We start from the raw sequence: 19,452 nt of genomic DNA on the forward strand, positions 1-19,452 counted from the left end.
GAGTACAGCTGTGAGGCTGCTGGCCAGAAACTGACCTTCAAGATCCATGTTATTGGTAGGAAACACATTTTGGTTGACATTTCATTTCCTTTTTTTTGTGTCTGTGTTTTCTTTCCTCCTTTTTTGTCTGTCCAGAAAGTAGGAATACTGTTGAGGTGCCTTTTGATGTTTGTCGAAGCTAACATTTCAGTAAGGTTCTGTAGGGCACAACACTTGTTACATGTAGGTATCCTGATATCAGCCACTCAACTGCCTGTAATTCCCCTTATGCTCTGATATTGAATCTAGAGTTTTTGCTAGCAGGCACTGCTCTATAAAACCTCTTCCATGGTGGTATTCCTTCTCTTGTTTTTGCTACTCCGGCATGAAAGTCATTGTATTTTCTCCTTTTCGTGTCAGTCTTTTCTCTGCACGATGTCATATCTCCCAAAACAGAAAATTTCTTTGATTATTCTGCAGTCTGGCTGTGGAAATTTGTATGTGAACGTGTGCTCTTGACTCTGCCATGAAACTGTTTTGAGAAGGATGAAAAAGAAATGCTTACAAACGCGTGCAGCTAAAATCATGATTTGTTTTTAACAACGTTTCATGCAGCTCCTCCCCTACGACTGCTTTCATCATCAGCTGTCCATGGATGTCCAACAGTGATGTATACAACAGTGTGCAGCACTGCCCTACTGATCAATATTTCAGCAGTAGTATTTACAGATCTCTACTGTGGCTGCACTGAGGTTTGGTTGGTGGTGGTAGCATTTCCTAAGAACTTTTGGCCAGATGCACTGCACTTTGCCTATGGCTTGTTGAATCCAAAGTTGATGACTGTTCATTCCGTGTTCTATAGACGTAATGACCAGTCATGAGTCCATTTATTTTTTCTATTTGCACATTTCTCATTAGTCTGAGGGTTTAGCACAGAGGCAGATCTGTCATTCCAATTGCAGTAGAGATTGCTTTGGTGGCAATATATTTTGCACAAAATCCAGTGAATTTTAACTTATGCTCCAGATAGCCATGGGCACATCAGATGCATTCTGAGTGACATTTCTGAACTGGCTGATGACAACGTTTTTTCTTTTGTTTTATTCATTGTTACACTCTACTGGCTTTGCTCATAAGTCAACTTGTTCTCTGTTAACTTTACAGCTCTTGTCTCGTATTCTGATCAGGACAGGGAATCTATTTTCTCCTTTCTTATGGCATTAAACACATTGGAGCTTAATCCTGGTGGCCAGGGTTTGGCATTTTATCAGCTATGTGGAGGAGCAACTGTACTGGGAGTCTACTGACTTTCTGCTCACACACAGGCTGGAGGCCTGGAGTCTTTGCAGGACATAGCTTGCGTTCTGTTCCCTTGTAAAGGTTGCAGTCTTTGCTGCTGTCTCTGTCTAGGGGCATTCTGCTCCTTCTGTCCCTGTGTGCAATATGCCTCTGCTCTTGTAGGAGAAAGATTTCCTTCTGCCTCTGGTGTAGACTCCAAACTATCAGCTCTTACTGTTCACACACAGCCTGGATGTGATTTGGGGCCTTTGGATCTTTTTCATGAGTTGTGTAGCTCATGCTTTTGGCTCAGCAAATTGACAGTTGGATTACAGGAAGGGTAGGTTTGAGAGGAGTCTGCCAGAGAAAATGGAACATGAACAATGATGGAAAGACCATGGCAACAGCTGGAATCAACCAAGTTAATTCTCAGTGGCCAAAGCCAGCCCACATATTATTGCAGAGGTGTAGAGAGAGAACACAGAAATGTAATGCTTTTACACTTGAGTTTTGCTAGCTGAGGGCTATTCTTAGCTGTTTGCCTCAGAAACGAAAGGTTTTCTGTTCTCTTTCAGACTGGATGACCTCATGGCTGCACAGGGTAATGTAATACCTCCCCCTCTGCCATAAGTGGAGAGTGCTTGCCTAGCTACCGTTGCTGTATTTCTCATGTGTACCACTGTAACATGACGTGCAAGTCCAGCACTCACTGCAAAATGATCCAGTGTGAAAGTCAGGAGGGATTATGAGTACTCTGAGTGGTTGGCTCTTTCGCTGCAGAAATCCTCATCTTACAAGCTTATCCCAAAGTGCAGTGGCTTTCTGAGTCTTAATTTATCCTCTTACCATTGCACTCAGAAAGCATTTTAGGGTTCCTGTACCCCAGGGATCCGCTAGCAGCACAGAACCATCCCATTTTAAGGACATCTTGAAGGTTAAGTGCTCAGTGTTGAGCATTATAGGATGCAGATCGGCCTTCTTGCTTATCATAAAAAAAAAGTGCTGCACACCTTGGAGACCTATAGAAAAAATACAGTAAAAAGGGCTGATTCTGCCATCTCATTATCTCAACATTTGTGGTGCACACTGAAATCCTTATTTGAAGTGGGCTGAAGCTCCATCACCTTGATCCTAGTGGAACTTCACCTGCAAATGGTGGTAGAAATTGGAAACGTCGTCTACACTGACTACTTGCTCAGCTTTATGATGTGTTTCTGAGGGGGATTTCTGGCTAGTGTAAGTCACTTTGTAAGCTCATTAAAAGATACAGTCACATTTTCCCATTGCTGTAAAAATGCTTAGTGTTGAAGGGCAAGAATGCAGAAGATGAGTAACTCCTTCTGTGCTGCTGTGGTTGAACCCAGCAGCAGCTCAGCACCACACATCTCTGCTCACTGACCCCCAGGTTGGATAGAGGAGGGAACTGAAAGGACAGGAGTGTGAGAACTCATGAGCTGAGGTAAAGGTAGTTGACAGCTAAAGCAAAAGCTGTGCATGCAAGCAAAGCAAACCAAGGAATTGATCTGCCAGTTCCCATCGGTGGGCAGATGTGCAGCCACTTTGAGAAAAACAGTTCCCATAATGCATAATGGTTTCTTGGGCAAACAAGATTGCTCTGGACATTTCTCTCTTCCTCCTTCTCCCCCCCAGCTTTTATTGCCAAGCATGATGCCGTATGGCTTGGTACATCCCTTGAGCTTTCTCCCAGCCCAAACCCAGGACACTTGCTAATTTTTAGCAAGTAATATTAAACTTAGCACTCACTGCTGCTTTGGAACTTGTTTGATTAATGCTTCCTCGATATTTATCATCCAAGTTTTGGATAGAAGCTGAAACGTTTATGTTTTTTATCATCCAGTTTTTAATGCAGACCGTGGTGTGTCCTTGAGCTCCTACCAAAGTGTTGCTTGATCTACAAGTTGGCTGGAATGCATTTGTGAGAAGTTTTGCATCACTTGGTTGGTACAGGCCATGTATGTTGTTAATAAGCAAGCCTTCTAATCTTCATAGAACCATTTAGGTTTGAAAAGACCACTGAGATCCCCGCATCCAGCCTCAACCCATCCCACCATGCCCACTGTCCACGTCCCTCAGTGCCACATCTCCACGGTTCTTGAGCACTTCCAGGGATGGTGACCCCACCACCTCCCTGCGCTGCTGTGCCACTGCATCACCCCTATTTTTAAGAAGAATTTGTTCTTAACATCCAACTTGAACCTCCTCTGAAAATCATCAGTCAAAACCGGGGCTGTTGAAAACGAGTGGAGACAATGCTACTTCTACAGTCAGTACAACCAGGGAGCTCAAACGTAGAGCATAGAAACTGCATTCTTGCACTGGCTTGCTGCTCTGCTCTCTCGCCTTCACTGGACTGCAGTGCTGGTGGCAGAGCCATGGTGTGAATCCTGGGATTGCGTGTACTGCGACGGTCAGCAGCACAGGAGCTTGACCTGAACTTACCCTTCCAGGCAACCGCTGCCACCCAGAGATCAGACACCATGCGGAGGAGAAAGTCATGAAGGGAGGGAAAAGGATGGTAGCAGGAGGTTTCACAGGGTGACAGTGGGGAGGAAGGCAATAGGAAAGGTCACGGAGGGGTTTGCCATGACTGCTGGGGAGCAGGAGCCTTCTTGGTCACCTGAGCTGGGTACGCCTGAACATGTTTGCATGAATGATCTGGATGAATGGTCTTCCATGTCTGCACTGTAAATAAAGGGCAATGTCAGTCTCCCCATACCTGCTAGTCCTGCATTTATCCTTGGAGCCTGTGCATCAGTAGCAACTTCAATACCCTGGGATCTTTCCTGGGACCCAAACAGGCATAGGAAGCTTATTCTGAATTGGGCTGCTGTTAGTAGCTGGCTAGCACTAGAAGTCCACCATGTAAGTGCATCAGAAACACTCTGCACTTCTACAGCTTTTTGTAGGGCAAACCATGGGGTAAAAATGGAAGCCCATTTGTTTAGGGTTTTTTTTCTGTTTCCCAACCTGCAGAAGCAGAGGATGCTTTTATCAACAAGGAGAAGGTGCAGAAGGAGGTGAAGGCTGCACCAACAGAAAATGCCACGCTGAGCTGCGAGGTGGCCCAGGACAAGACTGAGGTGAAGTGGTACAAGGAGGGGAAACTGCTCACCTCGAGCAAGAAGTTCAGGGTGGAGTCTGAGGGCAAATTGCGTCGGCTGGTGGTGAGCCAGGTGGAGAAGAAAGATGCAGGGGAGTACAGCTGTGAGGCTGCTGGCCAGAAACTGACCTTCAAGATCCATGTCACAGGTGAGAGAGTTGTTTCTCATCATAGAATGGCCCATGACTCCCACTTGGTTTCCAGTTACACCTGAAATTCTCTACAGATCCCTGCTGGCATTCAGCTGCTGTGTTTGAGAGGGAAGGCTCTCCTGAGAGTGCCTTGTATGTTTCCCAGCCTCATGAAGATATCTTGGATGCACGGGGCATGTCAAATTGCCCAAGATGCCTGTATGTGGGCAACTGGAATATGGTCAGCTGTGGTCAGTACAGCCTGAGGAGTGAGCTGCCACCATCAGGTGTCTGCTGTAGGGTGAGGCATATCACCCACTGCCTTCCACTGCAGGTCACCACTGAGTACAGCAGAGCTTCAAATCCCTCATTCTCATTGGGAAACTGAAGCTTGAATGTCTTACTGTGGGAGCTGAGATCAACCCTAACTCTCAGGTGGCTGAATTTAAGTGCAGTTAACTTATGTCATGATGTCATATTCATTACTACTGAGAACCAGTAGAGGCCTCTGAGTTTCAGTAACTAAGCCTTACTCACACTATTGATGATTTGGTAAAGAATTGAGATTGGTTTGTAGGCATGCAGTAAAAGAAGTACTCCTGCCTACAAGGACAGAAACAAGCACCAATCAGGGGTCATATAAATACTGCATAATACATTGCTCTGTGTAAAATAGCATTTCAGGTTCAAATAAGAAATATTTAAATTACTGTTTTTCTAGAGTCATTCCTGAGACCTGCATATCACAGAGCACGACAAGCTTATATTTAGTATTTCCTTTTGCTTCCAGTTTTTGATCAGTGTAATCCAAAACTATCACCCCCCTCTAAAAACAGATTTTTTAGGAACAAGTTATGCACAGCTCCAAGAACCACACAGAAATGGAGTCAAAAAGGATCTCAAGAAGTTCACATAATGCATCCTTCTCTGGTGCATTAGTGTATCTAGATTCCCAGCCACTTACGGGGGGAGGTTGCAAGGAGCTCTTTTAGAAACAGCTCTGGGCTTAAATAAGGAAAATATTGGCTCAGAAACCTTAATTACTGGAAAATATGGAAGGTATGAAGAATATTTAAAGGTATGAATACGAAGAATATTTAAAGATGTGAAGAATATGTGGATATAGCAGACAATGAATGAAGTGTTGGGTCATTTGTAATTAATAGACTGAACGTATTTAATCTGGATCACCTTTAGTACAAACGAGACCATTCTGAAATGACAAACATACATGAAGGTGTCATAAGCAGCATTTTGCTTTTGGTTTTGAACACACTGGACAGTGTGAACATACTTGTGCATTCTAAATATTCTCCCAATCTGTAGAAGCAGAGGATGCTTTTATCAACAAGGAGAAGGTGCAGAAGGAGGTGAAGGCTGCACCAACAGAAAATGCCACGCTGAGCTGTGAGGTGGCCCAGGACAAGACTGAGGTGAAGTGGTACAAGGAGGGGAAACTGCTCACCTCGAGCAAGAAGTTCAGGGTGGAGTCTGAGGGCAAATTGCGTCGGCTGGTGGTGAGCCAGGTGGAGAAGAAAGATGCAGGGGAGTACAGCTGTGAGGCTGCTGGCCAGAAACTGACCTTCAAGATCCACGTCACAGGTGAGTGAAATTGCTTCAACTGTATTGAACCCCTCAAAAAAGAAGGAGGGGAAAGCTAAGTGGCTTGACACATTCAACCCCAGCAGTCAGTGATGTAGACAGAACTTACATTCTACTGTTTAACTCGTGTACTTTTCACAATCCGTTTGCCTTTTGAAGTTGTGAACACAGAGGACTTTGGTAGCCTAAGCTTAGGACATGCTGGAGATAACTGGATCTCAGAGAAATGCAGTGATAGCAAAATGAGAATTCAATAACTGCGGGGGAAATTAAAGAATATTAAAAATATCTTCAGAGCACAAGCACTCCCTTGCAAGTTCTTGTTCCTACATAATCTCAGAGACAGCATTCGGTCGCAGTGCTGGAAGGAGGCATTAGTGGTTTCTATTAAACCAAAGAAACCTACACCAATAAACAGTATTCACGTGTTTTCTTTTGTTTGCTTCTCTGTAGCAGGTATGAAGGAAATAAAAAGGCTTAAAGCTGGTGCTTTTCTTTCCAGAAAGAGGGGAAGGCAAACTTTCAGTATATTAGGAGAGTCTCATATGAAAGATGGAAGAAGACTTTTTACTAGTGTCTATAACAAAAGAACAGGGGGCAATGGGTTTCAGCAGTGAAGAGGGTAGATTCAGATTGGACATAAGAAAAGTTCTTTATGATGGGGGTGGTGATACACTGGAACAGATTGTTCAGAGAAGGCTGTGGGTGACTCATCATCAGGAGCATCCAAGGCCAGGCTGGATGGGGACACTGGGCAGCAGCATCTAGTAATGATGTCCCTGATCATGGCAAGAGGTCAGATTGGATGATCTTTAAAGCTTCCTTCTCACCCAATCCATTCTATGATTCCACGGGGGAAACTATTTTATTATGGCCTCTGAAAACTAATGAGATATTAGAAGTGTTTTCAGAAATAAGTAGGAGAGAAAAATAGATTTCCTCACTATGACTTAATCACAAACAGGATTTAACCTTGACCCTCACCTGTGTCCTGATAAACTTAAGGCAAACTGAGGAGTTCATGTATTAGTTTGCTTTTGGTTCTGAGCTGGTGCAGTGCTGAACAATTACAGCACCATGGGGCTAACCAGTCTCAATACATTACAGAAACACAGCTCTGGATTGACACATCCCTGGAGCACTGAGGAAATAAAGATAATAAATACACAATGTTTATTACTGCAAAGACTGCTTCTCAAGCCTAGCTTGGCTTTTGCTGGGAAAACAACTTACAGCTGTCAGCTTGTTTGGACAATTTAATGCCTGTCCCCTTATATGAAACAAACTTTTCAATGACTGTGTGTGCTGGTGTGCTGCTGGACACTGGGGAAATGGGTATTTCTCTGAACATTTTGGAACATGATACTAGTATAAATGAAAACAATTTATGGCTATCTAAGCTGCTTTGGGGTGTCAGGGAGGAAGATCTTTGCTGGCAGTTGATGTAGTTCAGATGTGGGCATTCAGTTGATGGCACTGGCAGGAAATGTGAGTGGGAAAGCTATCCTCAGCAGTACAATCCAAAGACTAACGTGGGCATGTGGGGAAGGCTGTGTAGAAAAGATTCATGTCTTAAATTTGCCCGTTTGCCTTCAATTCCAGAAGCAGAGGATGCTTTTATCAACAAGGAGAAGGTGCAGAAAGAGGTGAAGGCTGCACCAACAGAAAATGCCACGCTGAGCTGCGAGGTGGCCCAGGACAAGACTGAGGTGAAGTGGTACAAGGAGGGGAAACTGCTCACCTCGAGCAAGAAGTTCAGGGTGGAGTCTGAGGGCAAATTGCGTCGGCTGGTGGTGAGCCAGGTGGAGAAGAAAGATGCAGGGGAGTACAGCTGTGAGGCTGCTGGCCAGAAACTGACCTTCAAGATCCACGTCACAGGTGAGAGAGGACACTCTTTGCCCTTTTCTTTCTATTTCTAGAATAATTTATAGAATATTTAGAAAAATTATTCTTGTATAAGAATATTTCCTATTAGGTGTCATATTTTTGGAAATCATGACTGATATGGTTTAGGTCTGATGGAAAAATGATGAAAAGAGTTTGAATATATATTTCCCTTTATATCTCTATAAAGCTTTAGAAAGTCCTTAGGACAGGCAGCTCCATTCTTTAGAAACTTCCACAGTTTCCCTTTGCTGTGGAAGCAGATCCATACACAGGAAGGTTCTAATTGTACCTCTCTATCCCCACACACTTCTACAACTGGACAACTCTGCAATGCAGCTGATTCTCTAAGTGTTTTAGAAGAGGAGCAATGTGGTGAGCGTTTGGGTATCAGCCCAATGTCTGATCCCTTTTTATTCATCATCCTGTGGGGAAGATATAACTGGAAGGTTTCGTGTAGATTAATGTTTCTGAGGCATCAGTAGTTGGCAGCAAGGGGAAGGAAGTGGTGTGGAGAGTCACCCAAGATTCACTGCCCTATTGTGGCTCCAGAGTAGGAAAAACAACTTCGTTTTCTGGCCTCCTCTCTGCCTCCTAATTGTCTTGCAAGTGACCTGACTAATGTGCCTCCTGGAGGATGAGGGTATTTCACCTTTTGGATGCAATAATGTGAGATAAGCTCAGGATGGGATGAGAAATAGTGACAAAGTCCTGAACATGAAGTCCTGGTCTGTCACTCTTTGCAGGAGCAGAACGACCCAGTGCTGACAGCAGAGGCAGCTGTTGGGAACAAAAGAAACGAACGATATGGGTCTCTGATGCAGCAGGGTACATTTTCTGACATAGGAATTAGTCAATTTGCACTCAGCTTCAACCAAAACTATTTCTTCCTTTGATTGCAGTACAGTGGCTTTAAGATATCCTAGCTTGCTGCACAGAGATAGTTGCTTTGTCACAAAAATATTACTAAAAGCTTCTTTAGGAAGCAGAACTGCAGCAGACAGACAAGCAAATGAAAACCAAGCAAATCACCTTCCATGGCACAGTTTCCGTGTTCTTCCAGCAAATTTAGGTGTGTTCTGCCAGGTCAGAGATGGTTTTCCATTGTTCCTGTAAGCTAGAAGAGCAGTGGGCAAATTCATATCTCAGACATGAATCTTTTTCTCTTCTCAGAGCCAGAAGTTGTATTTACAAACAAGGAGAAGGTGCAGAAGGAGGTGAAGGCTGCACCAACAGAAAATGCCACGCTGAGCTGCGAGGTGGCCCAGGACAAGACTGAGGTGAAGTGGTACAAGGAGGGGAAACTGCTCACCTCGAGCAAGAAGTTCAGGGTGGAGTCTGAGGGCAAATTGCGTCGGCTGGTGGTGAGCCAGGTGGAGAAGAAAGATGCAGGGGAGTACAGCTGTGAGGCTGCTGGCCAGAAACTGACCTTCAAGATCCATGTCACAGGTGAGACAAGTATTGTCTGTATTACAGCAGAGGGTAATAAAGCAAAAACTGTAGTTGCTGTTATGCAGTGATCCACTTGCAATGGTCTGTGCTGAGATTTTTTTTCCCTGACTGCCTGGATTTGTAGCAAGTGAAGTATTTGGTTTTAGTGTGGCACAAAGGCCTGTTTCAGTCTGTAGAATAATAATTGCTGATATACGTACAACAGAAGCAATATTCAAGATATTATTCAAGTTCGTCCTGTGCCTGAGATCCCAAACAGTGATTGTTATTCATTGAAACACTTAACCAAGACAAGAATGCATGGTGAGGCTGGAGTGCATGTTCTGTGTGCAGCCTGTCATAGCAGGGGCAGCAGGAGCTCCTCCTAGCAGCCTGTTTGCTATGCCTTTATGTTGGGGGCTGCATCTGGAATGGTGAGTCTGCCTCTCACAGTGAGAGACCTGATGGAGCTGAGTGTTCCCAGAACTCAAAGTAAAATATCTGCAAATCGCACACAAAGAACAAAGGACTGGGTTGGTGAGGCAAAAAATAGAAGGGTAAGTTAGGAGCCATCAGGATGAGGAACAGAAACATTTTCAGCTGAATTTAAAGGAGGGCAGTGGAGAGATGTTTGCCCAGAGTGATCCTGCTGTGAAGCCTTTCTGCACACAGTGCTGGACCAGCAGAAAGCAGCTGAGCTAAAATTTCTGCTGATAACCAGCACAAGAGCAGTGTTAAAATGAAAATAGCTCTGAATGGCAGCAAACAGGCGATTAATCATTAACAGAGAAGCATTTCTTCATTTCACACTTTGCTTGCTTGGTTTCTTCTCTGTTCTACTGTGAAGCATCTACTTACCACAAGAGAACATTCCTTAGAAGATTCTTTTCAGAAAACACCTAAGTATTTTTTCTCATGCATTCTTTTGTTATAAGATTTTAATTGTGAGAGAGCCATTGCAAAATTCTTCTCATGTCACACTTTCATTTCTGAAAGCTTTGTGGCTGGAATATGTTTTGTCATTTGCCATTTTGGCATCAGCACTCACTGTGATGGGTTGCAAATGCTTCTTTTCCAACTTGTGACATAACATACTTGAGATCTCAGCCTTCGAGATGCCCTAACATTTTGCTGGGTACTTAATGGCCTTTGGTCAGGAAAGGTTCCCAGCAAAGGGTTCTTCAGACCAGGTCTGCTAGGTCCCCAACCTATTTTAAGCTTGTGATGTCAAAGGGAACCATGAAGCTGCAAACATACTTGTGTACTTTGCCAGCCACTGTGCTGGGCTACCTGGGTGCTGTAGGGAGAGCATATTTCCTTTGTGCCTTTGACAGTCACAGCTGTGGCAATGAAAGAGGCCATGAGGAGTGTGTTCAAGAAGCCAGGAATACTGTTCTGGGTCACGAAAAGTGAGCCATGAAGCCAGTGGCTTTGCTGTCACACGTTTATGTGTCTTTGGTGTTTCACTGTGGGTCTTTAGTAAAAGGAACTCAGGGGCTTATGGTTGCCTGCAAGACAGATGTTCTTTGGGAATGTTTGGGTTAAATATGTTTGCAACCACGGAACTGGTGTGAAGGATCCTCTTGGTTCCTTTTCAGTTCCTAGGTTCTTTCTTGCCTAGATTTGGCATTACAGTTTGCTTAAACAGAAGAGTTGATATTCTGTAGTGAAGGCAATCAGTATGGGCACAAGTGGTAACCTGAAAGTTTTCCAACCTGTCCATACAAACCTGCAAGGTGGTCTCATTTCAGTCCCTCAGCCAATACTTTCTTTCTTTGCTGCACTCAGAGCCAAAACCTGCGTTTATAAACCAGGAGAAGGTGCAGAAGGAGGTGAGTGCTGCCCTGGCAGAAAGTGCCGCCCTCAGCTGTGAAGTAGCACAGGATACAACCGAAGTAAAATGGTACAAGGATGGAAGACTGCTTGCCTCCTCTAGAAAGTTCAAAATGGAAACTGTGGGCAAAACCCGGCGTCTGGTTGTGGAGCAGGTGGAGAAGAAAGATGCTGGAGAATACGTCTGTGAGGCTGCTGGCCAGAAGCTGACCTTCAAGCTGGAAGCAACTGGTGAGCATTCACTTTGTGAGCACTAAGCAGCAATCCTGTGGCTTAGGGGTAGACTGGCTATCTTCTACCCTCTGGGCATGGTGCAGCCGTGGTTCCCCCTGAAACAACATCAATGAACTGCACCACAAATTAGATTCTCCTTTTTAATGTAGTGATAGCAAGGTGAAAATCTGGTCGTGGAATATTTTTGACTAAGGAAATGCTATACAGATTTTGCTTATCTTTGCACACCTCATCACCTGATCTGTTTCAGTGACCAGGAGATGAAAGTAGGCACGGAAAGTTCTGAAGAGCAGAGAGAGAGATAGGGAGGAAGGTGATTAAGACAATTCCCTCCACTGCTGTGTGTTCCAGAACTGCCCAGTTCTGTGGCAAAGCATTGTATGAGATGAAGAGGCCAAGAGAAAGGGAGTAAAATGAATAGAAAATAGGCCATACTTAGGCCATACTCAGCATATTAATACTTCTCGATTAGTTTTACAATTCTGGAAGTGGCAGAAGAATTACACAGGGAATTTTACTTTTAAGAAACACATTTTCACGGGTAGCAAATAAAATGCATACTTCAATTTCCATTCCTTTGCTTCTCTTCTAAGCAGAAGCTCTGGATTTCCTGATGGATCATTTTCTTTCTTCCCACTCAGCAAAAGGTTGTATTAGCCATATTCCTATGTTCTAACAGATTATGGAGCTGGTATGCAATTGTGAGTCGTGGAAACTGCAAACCGCTGTCTTTGAGGATTTGAGAAGTTATTAGTTTTCCTGTTTCAATATCTTTCCCAGAACCAGAGGCTAAATTTGGAAAGGAATTTGTCCAGAAGGAACCTCTCGTTGTACAAGAACACGAAAGCATCACTCTGACCACTTCAGTAACACCAGAAACAGCTGTAGTGAAGTGGTACAAAGATGGAAGAGAAATCAAGGCGAGCAAGAAGTATGAGATCAAGAGTGATGGGGCATCCAGGACCCTGACAGTGAACCTGGCAGAGAGCACAGACACTGCTGTGTATGCTTGCCAAACAAAGAATGACAAGCAGGAATTCAAAGTAGAAGTGAAAGGTGAGCAGCAGCCTGCAAATTGTGTCCCTTCCTAACAGCTGCTCTTTTCTTATGGGAGGATAAAGTGAAGAAGATTGATCTCTCCTAAAAGCTGTTCCAACCTTTATACTTTAATTGCCTTTGAAGTTGCTGTGGCATCCCCAACATAGACCAGAAAAGTCCTTCTTGCCTCCAGAGATCCAAGTTTGTCCTCTGCTGGCTGCTTCAGATCTCAAGAGCTATGATGGGCTCTTTTCCTGCTGTTTGTTTCCCACTGTCATCACACAATTTCTATCTCCTCGTAAAGCAGTTGGTAGGACATGGGCAGAGCCTCAGCTCTTCCTGACTCTGCTAAGCATGACAAATCTGATGAGGAGGATGTAGAATGGGATTTATGTCCCTTCAGACGCTGGAGAAATCTGCAGCTGGGTTGCACCCCACCAGCTCCATTCAGCTGTGAGTGCATGGCAGTGATCCACCCAGCAGGTTGAATGTGTCACATCCCATTGGCTGTGTCTGCAGTTACATGCAGTACAAATGTGGGGTTCTAGCAGCAGATTTTTAATTACATTCAGGCAAATTAGACTCTGATTTAAAAACAAAAAACAAAAAACAATTAAAGCAGCAACAAGGGACAGTCCCAACCAATCGACAACAGCAACAAAAAACCACCATGCATCTCATCAGGTAGAAGATTAGAAACACAGGAAGGTAAACTTCAAGCCTCTTTTAAGGCACTGTTCTTGTGTTTGCAGAATGATAAAGGTCATATAATTCCATGTCTATAAAATCTCTCCAGATTTCCATATTTTGGGTTTATTTCAGCCTACCCCGATCCCCAAGTCTGTCTGTGGCTTTTTGTTTGTTTTGTCTTTCTTGTGTTGTTTTTTTCCTTTTAAATTTGGCTCCAATAGGTTCTGTAGAACACAGTTCATAACTGCTACTTTCTCACAGTTCTTTTCTTTCCTCTCCATCTTAGAAATCCCAGTGAAGATCACCAAGCAGCTCGAAGCCGTTAAGGCTGAGATTGGAGGCAGTGTCACTTTGAGCTGCGAAGTGAGCCACGCCAAAGGCAAGGTGGTGTGGCGCAGGAATGCAGTTGAGATCAAACCCAGCAAACGTTTCCAGATTCACGAGGAAGGGGTCAAACGAACCCTGACAATAACAGGGATCCGGGCTGAGGATGAGGGAGAGTACTTCTGTGAGTCCAGAGATGACAAGAGCAGCATTACCATCACCCCCAAAGGTATGTCACTGCAAACGAGGGGTGGCAGTGGGGAAGGATTCTTGGCTTCCCTCGTCAGCCATTACAACCCTGCAGAGCTGACTTTATTCATGTGTTTATGCTGCTCCCTGTGTTGACAACCGAGTACGGAACTTCGCTTCCTCTCTCAATAGCTGTGGGACATCTATTTGTGAAGAGCACAGCTCATGTAGGTGGGCAAATCAACCTTCGTGCCACATCGAGGCTGGAGTTAAGCATCCTAAATGTAGGATGGGATTTTTTTTCCCTTCTTTTCCTCTCTTTTTTTTTTTTTTGTCTTGCATCTTTATAGATGCAACCTACAGACAGGAGATGTGGTGGGGCGTTATGGTGGTCACTTACTGCGAGTTATAAAACTTGATGCTTCCAATAAAATCACTGCCCCCGTTGGGTCACACTGCATCTCAAAGATGTGCTCCTAAGTGGTTTCTTCTTCTCCATCAGCTCCCAGAGTGGTGAAATTTGTTACGAGTCTCAACAACGTGGCTTCTGAAGAAGGAAAAGAGGCTGTGTTCAAGTGCACTGTTACTCCCAGTGATGCTGTGGTCACCTGGTTCAGGAATGGTGTCAAGATTGAAGCCAGCAAGAAATATGTGATCTCACAGGAGGACACCAACCACAGCCTCACCATCACTGATCTGACACTGGAAGATGCAGCTGAAATCTCTGCCAATGCTGAGGGCGTAGAAAGCACAGCCAACCTCAGAGTCCGGGGTAAGGGGCAGTAATGCCCTGCTGACAGGTTGTCACTGGTGCTGTTTGTGGGTTTTATGTAGTCTTTCCTCTGATTATGGTAACGGTATGGAATTTTATTTCCTTAAGTAGGGTTCCCCAGAGTGCACTGGGACTGGAGCCACCATTTAAATTCTTTCTAAAAAAGTGTTTTGTGGATTCTTTACATTGTTACTATTATTTCTTCTCATTTACCAGAGGCCTCAGTCTCATTCAAGAAGAAACTGGAGCCTAAAACTGTTGAAGAGAGAGACACAGTGACCCTGGAGGTAGAGCTGACCAAGCCTGGAGAAGTCAAGTGGATGAGGAACAGCATTGTATTGAAGCCAAGTGAAAAAATACAGATCAAAGCTGAGGGAACAAAGCATATCTTGATAGTTAAGGACATCTCCTTTGCAGACAGGGGCTTTTACTGCTGTGAGAGTCCTGATGACAAGACCCAAGCCAAGATCAATGTGGAAAGTAAGTTGAATGATTGCAAGGTCTGTAAATACACTGGATCCGATTTGAACTTGGATTCAGGTCTTCTCCATTATCACAATGGCCACTGCCACCCCTTCTTGCCATGGGGACATGGGGTCACAGCTGTGGGCTTGGCCATCAGATAAATTCCTGAGATAAGGTGGAAGAGAAGGCTTCTCATTGACCATAATCTTTTAGCTGATTCTTCTCTTTCTTCTGCCCCATCCCTGCAGGCTGGATGTGGCTCTGGGCAGCCTGGTTTGGTGGTTTCTGACCCTGCACACAGCAGGGGGTTGGAACTGGATGAGCATTGTGGTCCTTTTCAACCCAGGCCATTCTATGATTCTGGTATTTCTCACTCTGGTGCAGTCTGCTTTTTTCATTTGTATAGCTATCAGCAACCTATTCCCTGCTTACTCATCCATTCTTCTCTACAAAGCACATCTTTCAGAGAATCTCTTTATATTCAGTCAGAGTTAAAAAATCAAAATAAAAACACAAGAGCCAATCTATCTACGGATGCTTTCCTTTCAAGTAAGCTAATGGTGCCTCAGGTGTAGCCCTGTACTTCTGTCCTATTTCCTGCATCCTTTTGCCATGATTGCTACAGAATAGACAAGGACAGAATTTAAGCACTTAAGGTCTATCTAATTTTGTCTACAAAGCCCCTGCCACCAATTGCTGCTGTGTAGGTCATAAATAATAGGTACTGAAAGACTTGATAGCAGGCTTATGGTACATAAAAGGCTCTTAGAAAGTGGAAAATCAAACAATCTGTTCTCCATGCAGAAATAATGGAATTCAATTGCAATGAGAAAGATACAAGTTATACAACAAAAAAGCTTTTTAATGGTTGGATGATTGAATAAGCCATTTGGAGGGGCTTTGAAGCCTCCACCACGGGTTTCAGAAAAGGTCAGTGAAATATCTGTCTGGGACACAGAGAGCTGAACATGTCCTGCAGCAATGGAGAAGGGCTGGATGATTTTTGTAGGTATTTTCAGCCATAGAATTTTGTGTTCTGGTGGTGTGAGTTCTTTCGTACAAGATGGACAGGTTGGTTTGTTGCATTGCTTCAGACTTTTTGTAGTAGAATCTCAGCAGTGCACAGATGTTAGAGCAGGTTAAAGCTCAGACTTCTGCAAAGTAAACAAGCTTCTGCAATTCATCTCTGAACTGTTTTAGCCGTGGATTAGCTTTGCAGTTTCCTTCCATGAGATTACTTACATAGAGTGAATGCTTAAGTTTAACTCTTGCTCCAGGATTTTGGGCATATTATTAGGGAAAACATCACAAATAATTTCACCAACAATTCTCCCCACCTATATGTAGCTTTCCTTTTTCTCATTAGAAGGGTTTACATTTGCAAATAGGTTGGGCATGAGGAAATCGCTGACAACAACCCCATTAATTCTCACGAAGCTCTAATTTCTCTGATTTTGGCCTTTGTCTTGTGATTCTGCATGCACAGCCTATAGTTAAGCCTGGGTGTCTTTCCCAACACCTTCAATCTCCTGTTCTGATTTAAGTTACTCCACTGCAAGTCTCTCTTCTAGTACAAAAGAATTTTTATTTTGCCTCTTCTGTGAGGCAGCAGCTGGAAAGGGTGAGATGAGGACTGGGTTGGTTTTTGGTTTGTTTATTGTTTGTTTGCCTAAGAGCAAACTGGGGATCAAAAATATCAAAAATTGATGACAAACTGTCTCACACAGAGCAGGGTTTGTCAAATTACTGGCATGCACTGTTAGGACAGCTTCATCACCAACATATTCTGGGCTGACAGTTGTCACAAAACTCTGCTTCTGTGTCCCAAAATGTGCAGTTATCACTGCTATTGGCAGTTGCTCATCTTTTCTCCAAACTGGATGGCTGTAGGAAATAAAACAAGCAAGCAAACAAGCAAAACAACCTGCAGATATTAACTGATTGTCAGTGCTAATCTTTGGGCCATGTGCGTCACTTCAGATCCTTCTGCAGCCAACAGAGATTGAAAAATACCAAGAGCTCCAGAGACTGCTTTAATCTGTAGAGGCACTGAATTACCCTCTCGAGTGTCTTTCTGGATATTTAAGGAACCACAGGTGACTACGATGCTGATTTATGTTTAGGTTCAGGCTTACTGTTTCAGTGAGGTTGGATGAATGGCTCCATGTAAGACAGAGAAATACAGCAGTTCATTGATACCTTGTGTTGGAAGAGCGCAGCTCAGCGTCGCACAGTTTGTTCCTTCATTCCCTCTTACAAGTTGCACCCCGAGCCATTTTTTTTCAAGCTCTGATTGTGTCAGTTTCCTTCCAGCAAGATCATCAAATCATTCAGGTTGGAGAAGATCACTGAGATCCCCAGGTCCAACCCGGCCCACCCCACCATGCCTACTAACCATGTCCCTCGCTGCCACATCCCCATGACTTTGAGCACCTCCAATGCCTGCGATGTATCAGCATGGTTGCTTCAGCTGTGTGAGTTTTTAGACACTGGCTGTTGTTACAGCCAAGCAAAAAAAGCAAAACTGATAGAGCAGTGTCTATGCAGGAAGCAATTGGCTGTCCTGATAGCTGCCAACAGTGTTTTCACAGTTTTACACAAGGTGTGTTATGCAAGCTTGCATGAGTCTGGATTAAAAACTTCCTGTTCTGATGGAAGGAGAGGATGTTGGTACAAGATAACTACAGGACTTGTGCTCTCCAGATATCCAGCTGCAATCACAGCTTATTGACACTGTAGAAAATAGCTTCTCTATAGATGAACTGAGAGAGTTTCATCAAGTGGCTGAAGATTTAAGTGATCCAAGGTGAAGCATAATCCAGACTGGAATTTAGCTAATTGTAGTAGAGAATTACTGTGATAGTGTGCCCCTTTCCTCATTCTGCTGTAGTTATTTTAATTACGAGTCCTCCATCTAAAACAGCATTGAGCTCTTATCCTGGTTTATGGTAGAAGCAAGAGTTTAACAGCAGAAGACTGAAGTTATGCTTCATATTTCTTGTCACTTAAGCAAATATTTGAATATATTCTTTGGCTATATTGGAGCTCATCAGCAGATGTTCTTTGAATGCTCACAGTCTGGCAGTAAACATCACTCCCATCTCTCTCCCTTCTCCTTGGACTGATATTGATGGTTTGAGAACGCTTTCAGAGCAAAGTCAATGAGGAATAGCTATGTGAAAACCTATTGCTTTACTGCACTGTAAAAGGCACTTAATCAAAAGACAAGCGTGTGTTCCAAGCTTAAGATTCCAGGAGATCCTAGAAACAACTGAGCTGCTCAAACCTGTATTCTGGCTGAATGTTTTATTGCCAGTCATGGTCAGAAGGAGATGTTTGAGTAAGACAAATAAAAGTCATGGGTAAATTGGTCCTTCTTGTGATGCATTTCTAGGCTTTCATTGGGGAAAAGCATAATTAGGCCATATAATCATAGCAGAAATTATACCAAGAACATGAGAATTAAATTTCAAGTCTCTTGATATGAAGTTAAACTTTACCTAGTTCTACTATTCCCCAAATGTTTATTGCCTTATAAGAAGAACAACTTTGCAAAATTAATTTTTTTTTTTGGTCTCGTGTGCAATACAACATGGGATAATATCTAGAGGCCAGTTGAAACTTCTGCCTGTGGCTGTTTTTTTCCATCTGGAAGGATCTATTTAAGAAGAGCACACATGATCTGATTATGAACAAGTTTTCCTTTTGTATAACCAAGATGTTATAATTGCAATATAATCAAAAGAGTAAGGCAAACAAGGATCACAAAAGAGAATAAGTAGAAGAGCTTACCCTTGGGTTGAGCTCACTAGAAGATATCAAAGAGGAGGATCTCCAGAAGAGATCCTCCCCCTCTGGTAGCCAGCTCTTAAATAGGTCCAGGAGGGGTGGAGCCTGGCTCCACCCCTTCCGGTAGCACAGGTGAATTGCCTTCACCTGTGCTCCTCTGGCTGACTCATGGCTCACCTCAGGTGATCAATCAGAGGTTCAGGCCATGACTCAGCAGTTCCCATACACTCCACCCCTTCACGGCGTGAACCAATGATCAGGTTAACAAAAGGGTAAGCTTTCCCTAATACAGAGATCCGGTATATCGCGACGCTTATACAATTTTATTGCGACGTATGTTGGTACAGTTCAAGACAAGTGATGATTAGTGGATGTCCATAGATAATTGATGTTTCTGCTCCAGTATCCACTAATGCCATAACTCTCTGAATATTTTTTCGGGACCAATAAATTGTTAATTCTACATAGGGCCTCCGGTCCCGTCTGGAGGCCCTACGGGGACTAACACCCCTCGTCACTGCATGAATTGTGCTAGGGCCAGTTCTTTTGCTTCTGATGGCTCAGGCATTGTGGCCCGAGACACCTGAGGTGGCTTCTTTTTCCTGTTAGGAATAATAAAATCTTCTAGGTTCCATGTTGTTGTTGGAACCCTCTCTATAGCTCTTACCCTTGATTTCTTAGGGTAGCTCTGG

The 19,452-nt window shown here is 43.8% G+C and overlaps 1 protein-coding gene across 31 annotated transcripts in view; it reads left to right on the top strand.

Moving 5' to 3' along the window:
• The window catches only part of OBSCN (obscurin, cytoskeletal calmodulin and titin-interacting RhoGEF), a 176,423-nt gene that overhangs the window by 34,419 nt on the left and 122,552 nt on the right, over positions 1–19,452 (top strand). For 29 of the 31 annotated variants that reach the window (XM_042888386.1, XM_042888391.1, XM_042888394.1 and 26 more), the window contains exons 13-19: positions 7,746–7,989; positions 9,169–9,444; positions 11,215–11,490; positions 12,274–12,549; positions 13,508–13,774; positions 14,237–14,506; positions 14,723–14,986. In XM_042888386.1, coding sequence (XP_042744320.1) covers positions 7,746–7,989; positions 9,169–9,444; positions 11,215–11,490; positions 12,274–12,549; positions 13,508–13,774; positions 14,237–14,506; positions 14,723–14,986 — 1,873 coding nt within the window. Of the gene's footprint in view, positions 56–4,251; positions 4,528–5,835; positions 6,112–7,713; positions 7,990–9,168; positions 9,445–11,214; positions 11,491–12,273; positions 12,550–13,507; positions 13,775–14,236; positions 14,507–14,722; positions 14,987–19,452 lie in introns of all 31 variants that reach the window. The other 2 variants (XM_042888385.1, XM_042888390.1) reach the window with 2 other exon arrangements.

Source organism: Lagopus leucura, unplaced genomic scaffold (genome assembly GCF_019238085.1).
Source record: "Lagopus leucura isolate 7727_CA_CO unplaced genomic scaffold, USGS_WTPT01 Super-Scaffold_100157, whole genome shotgun sequence".
Lineage (NCBI taxonomy): Eukaryota > Metazoa > Chordata > Aves > Galliformes > Phasianidae > Lagopus > Lagopus leucura.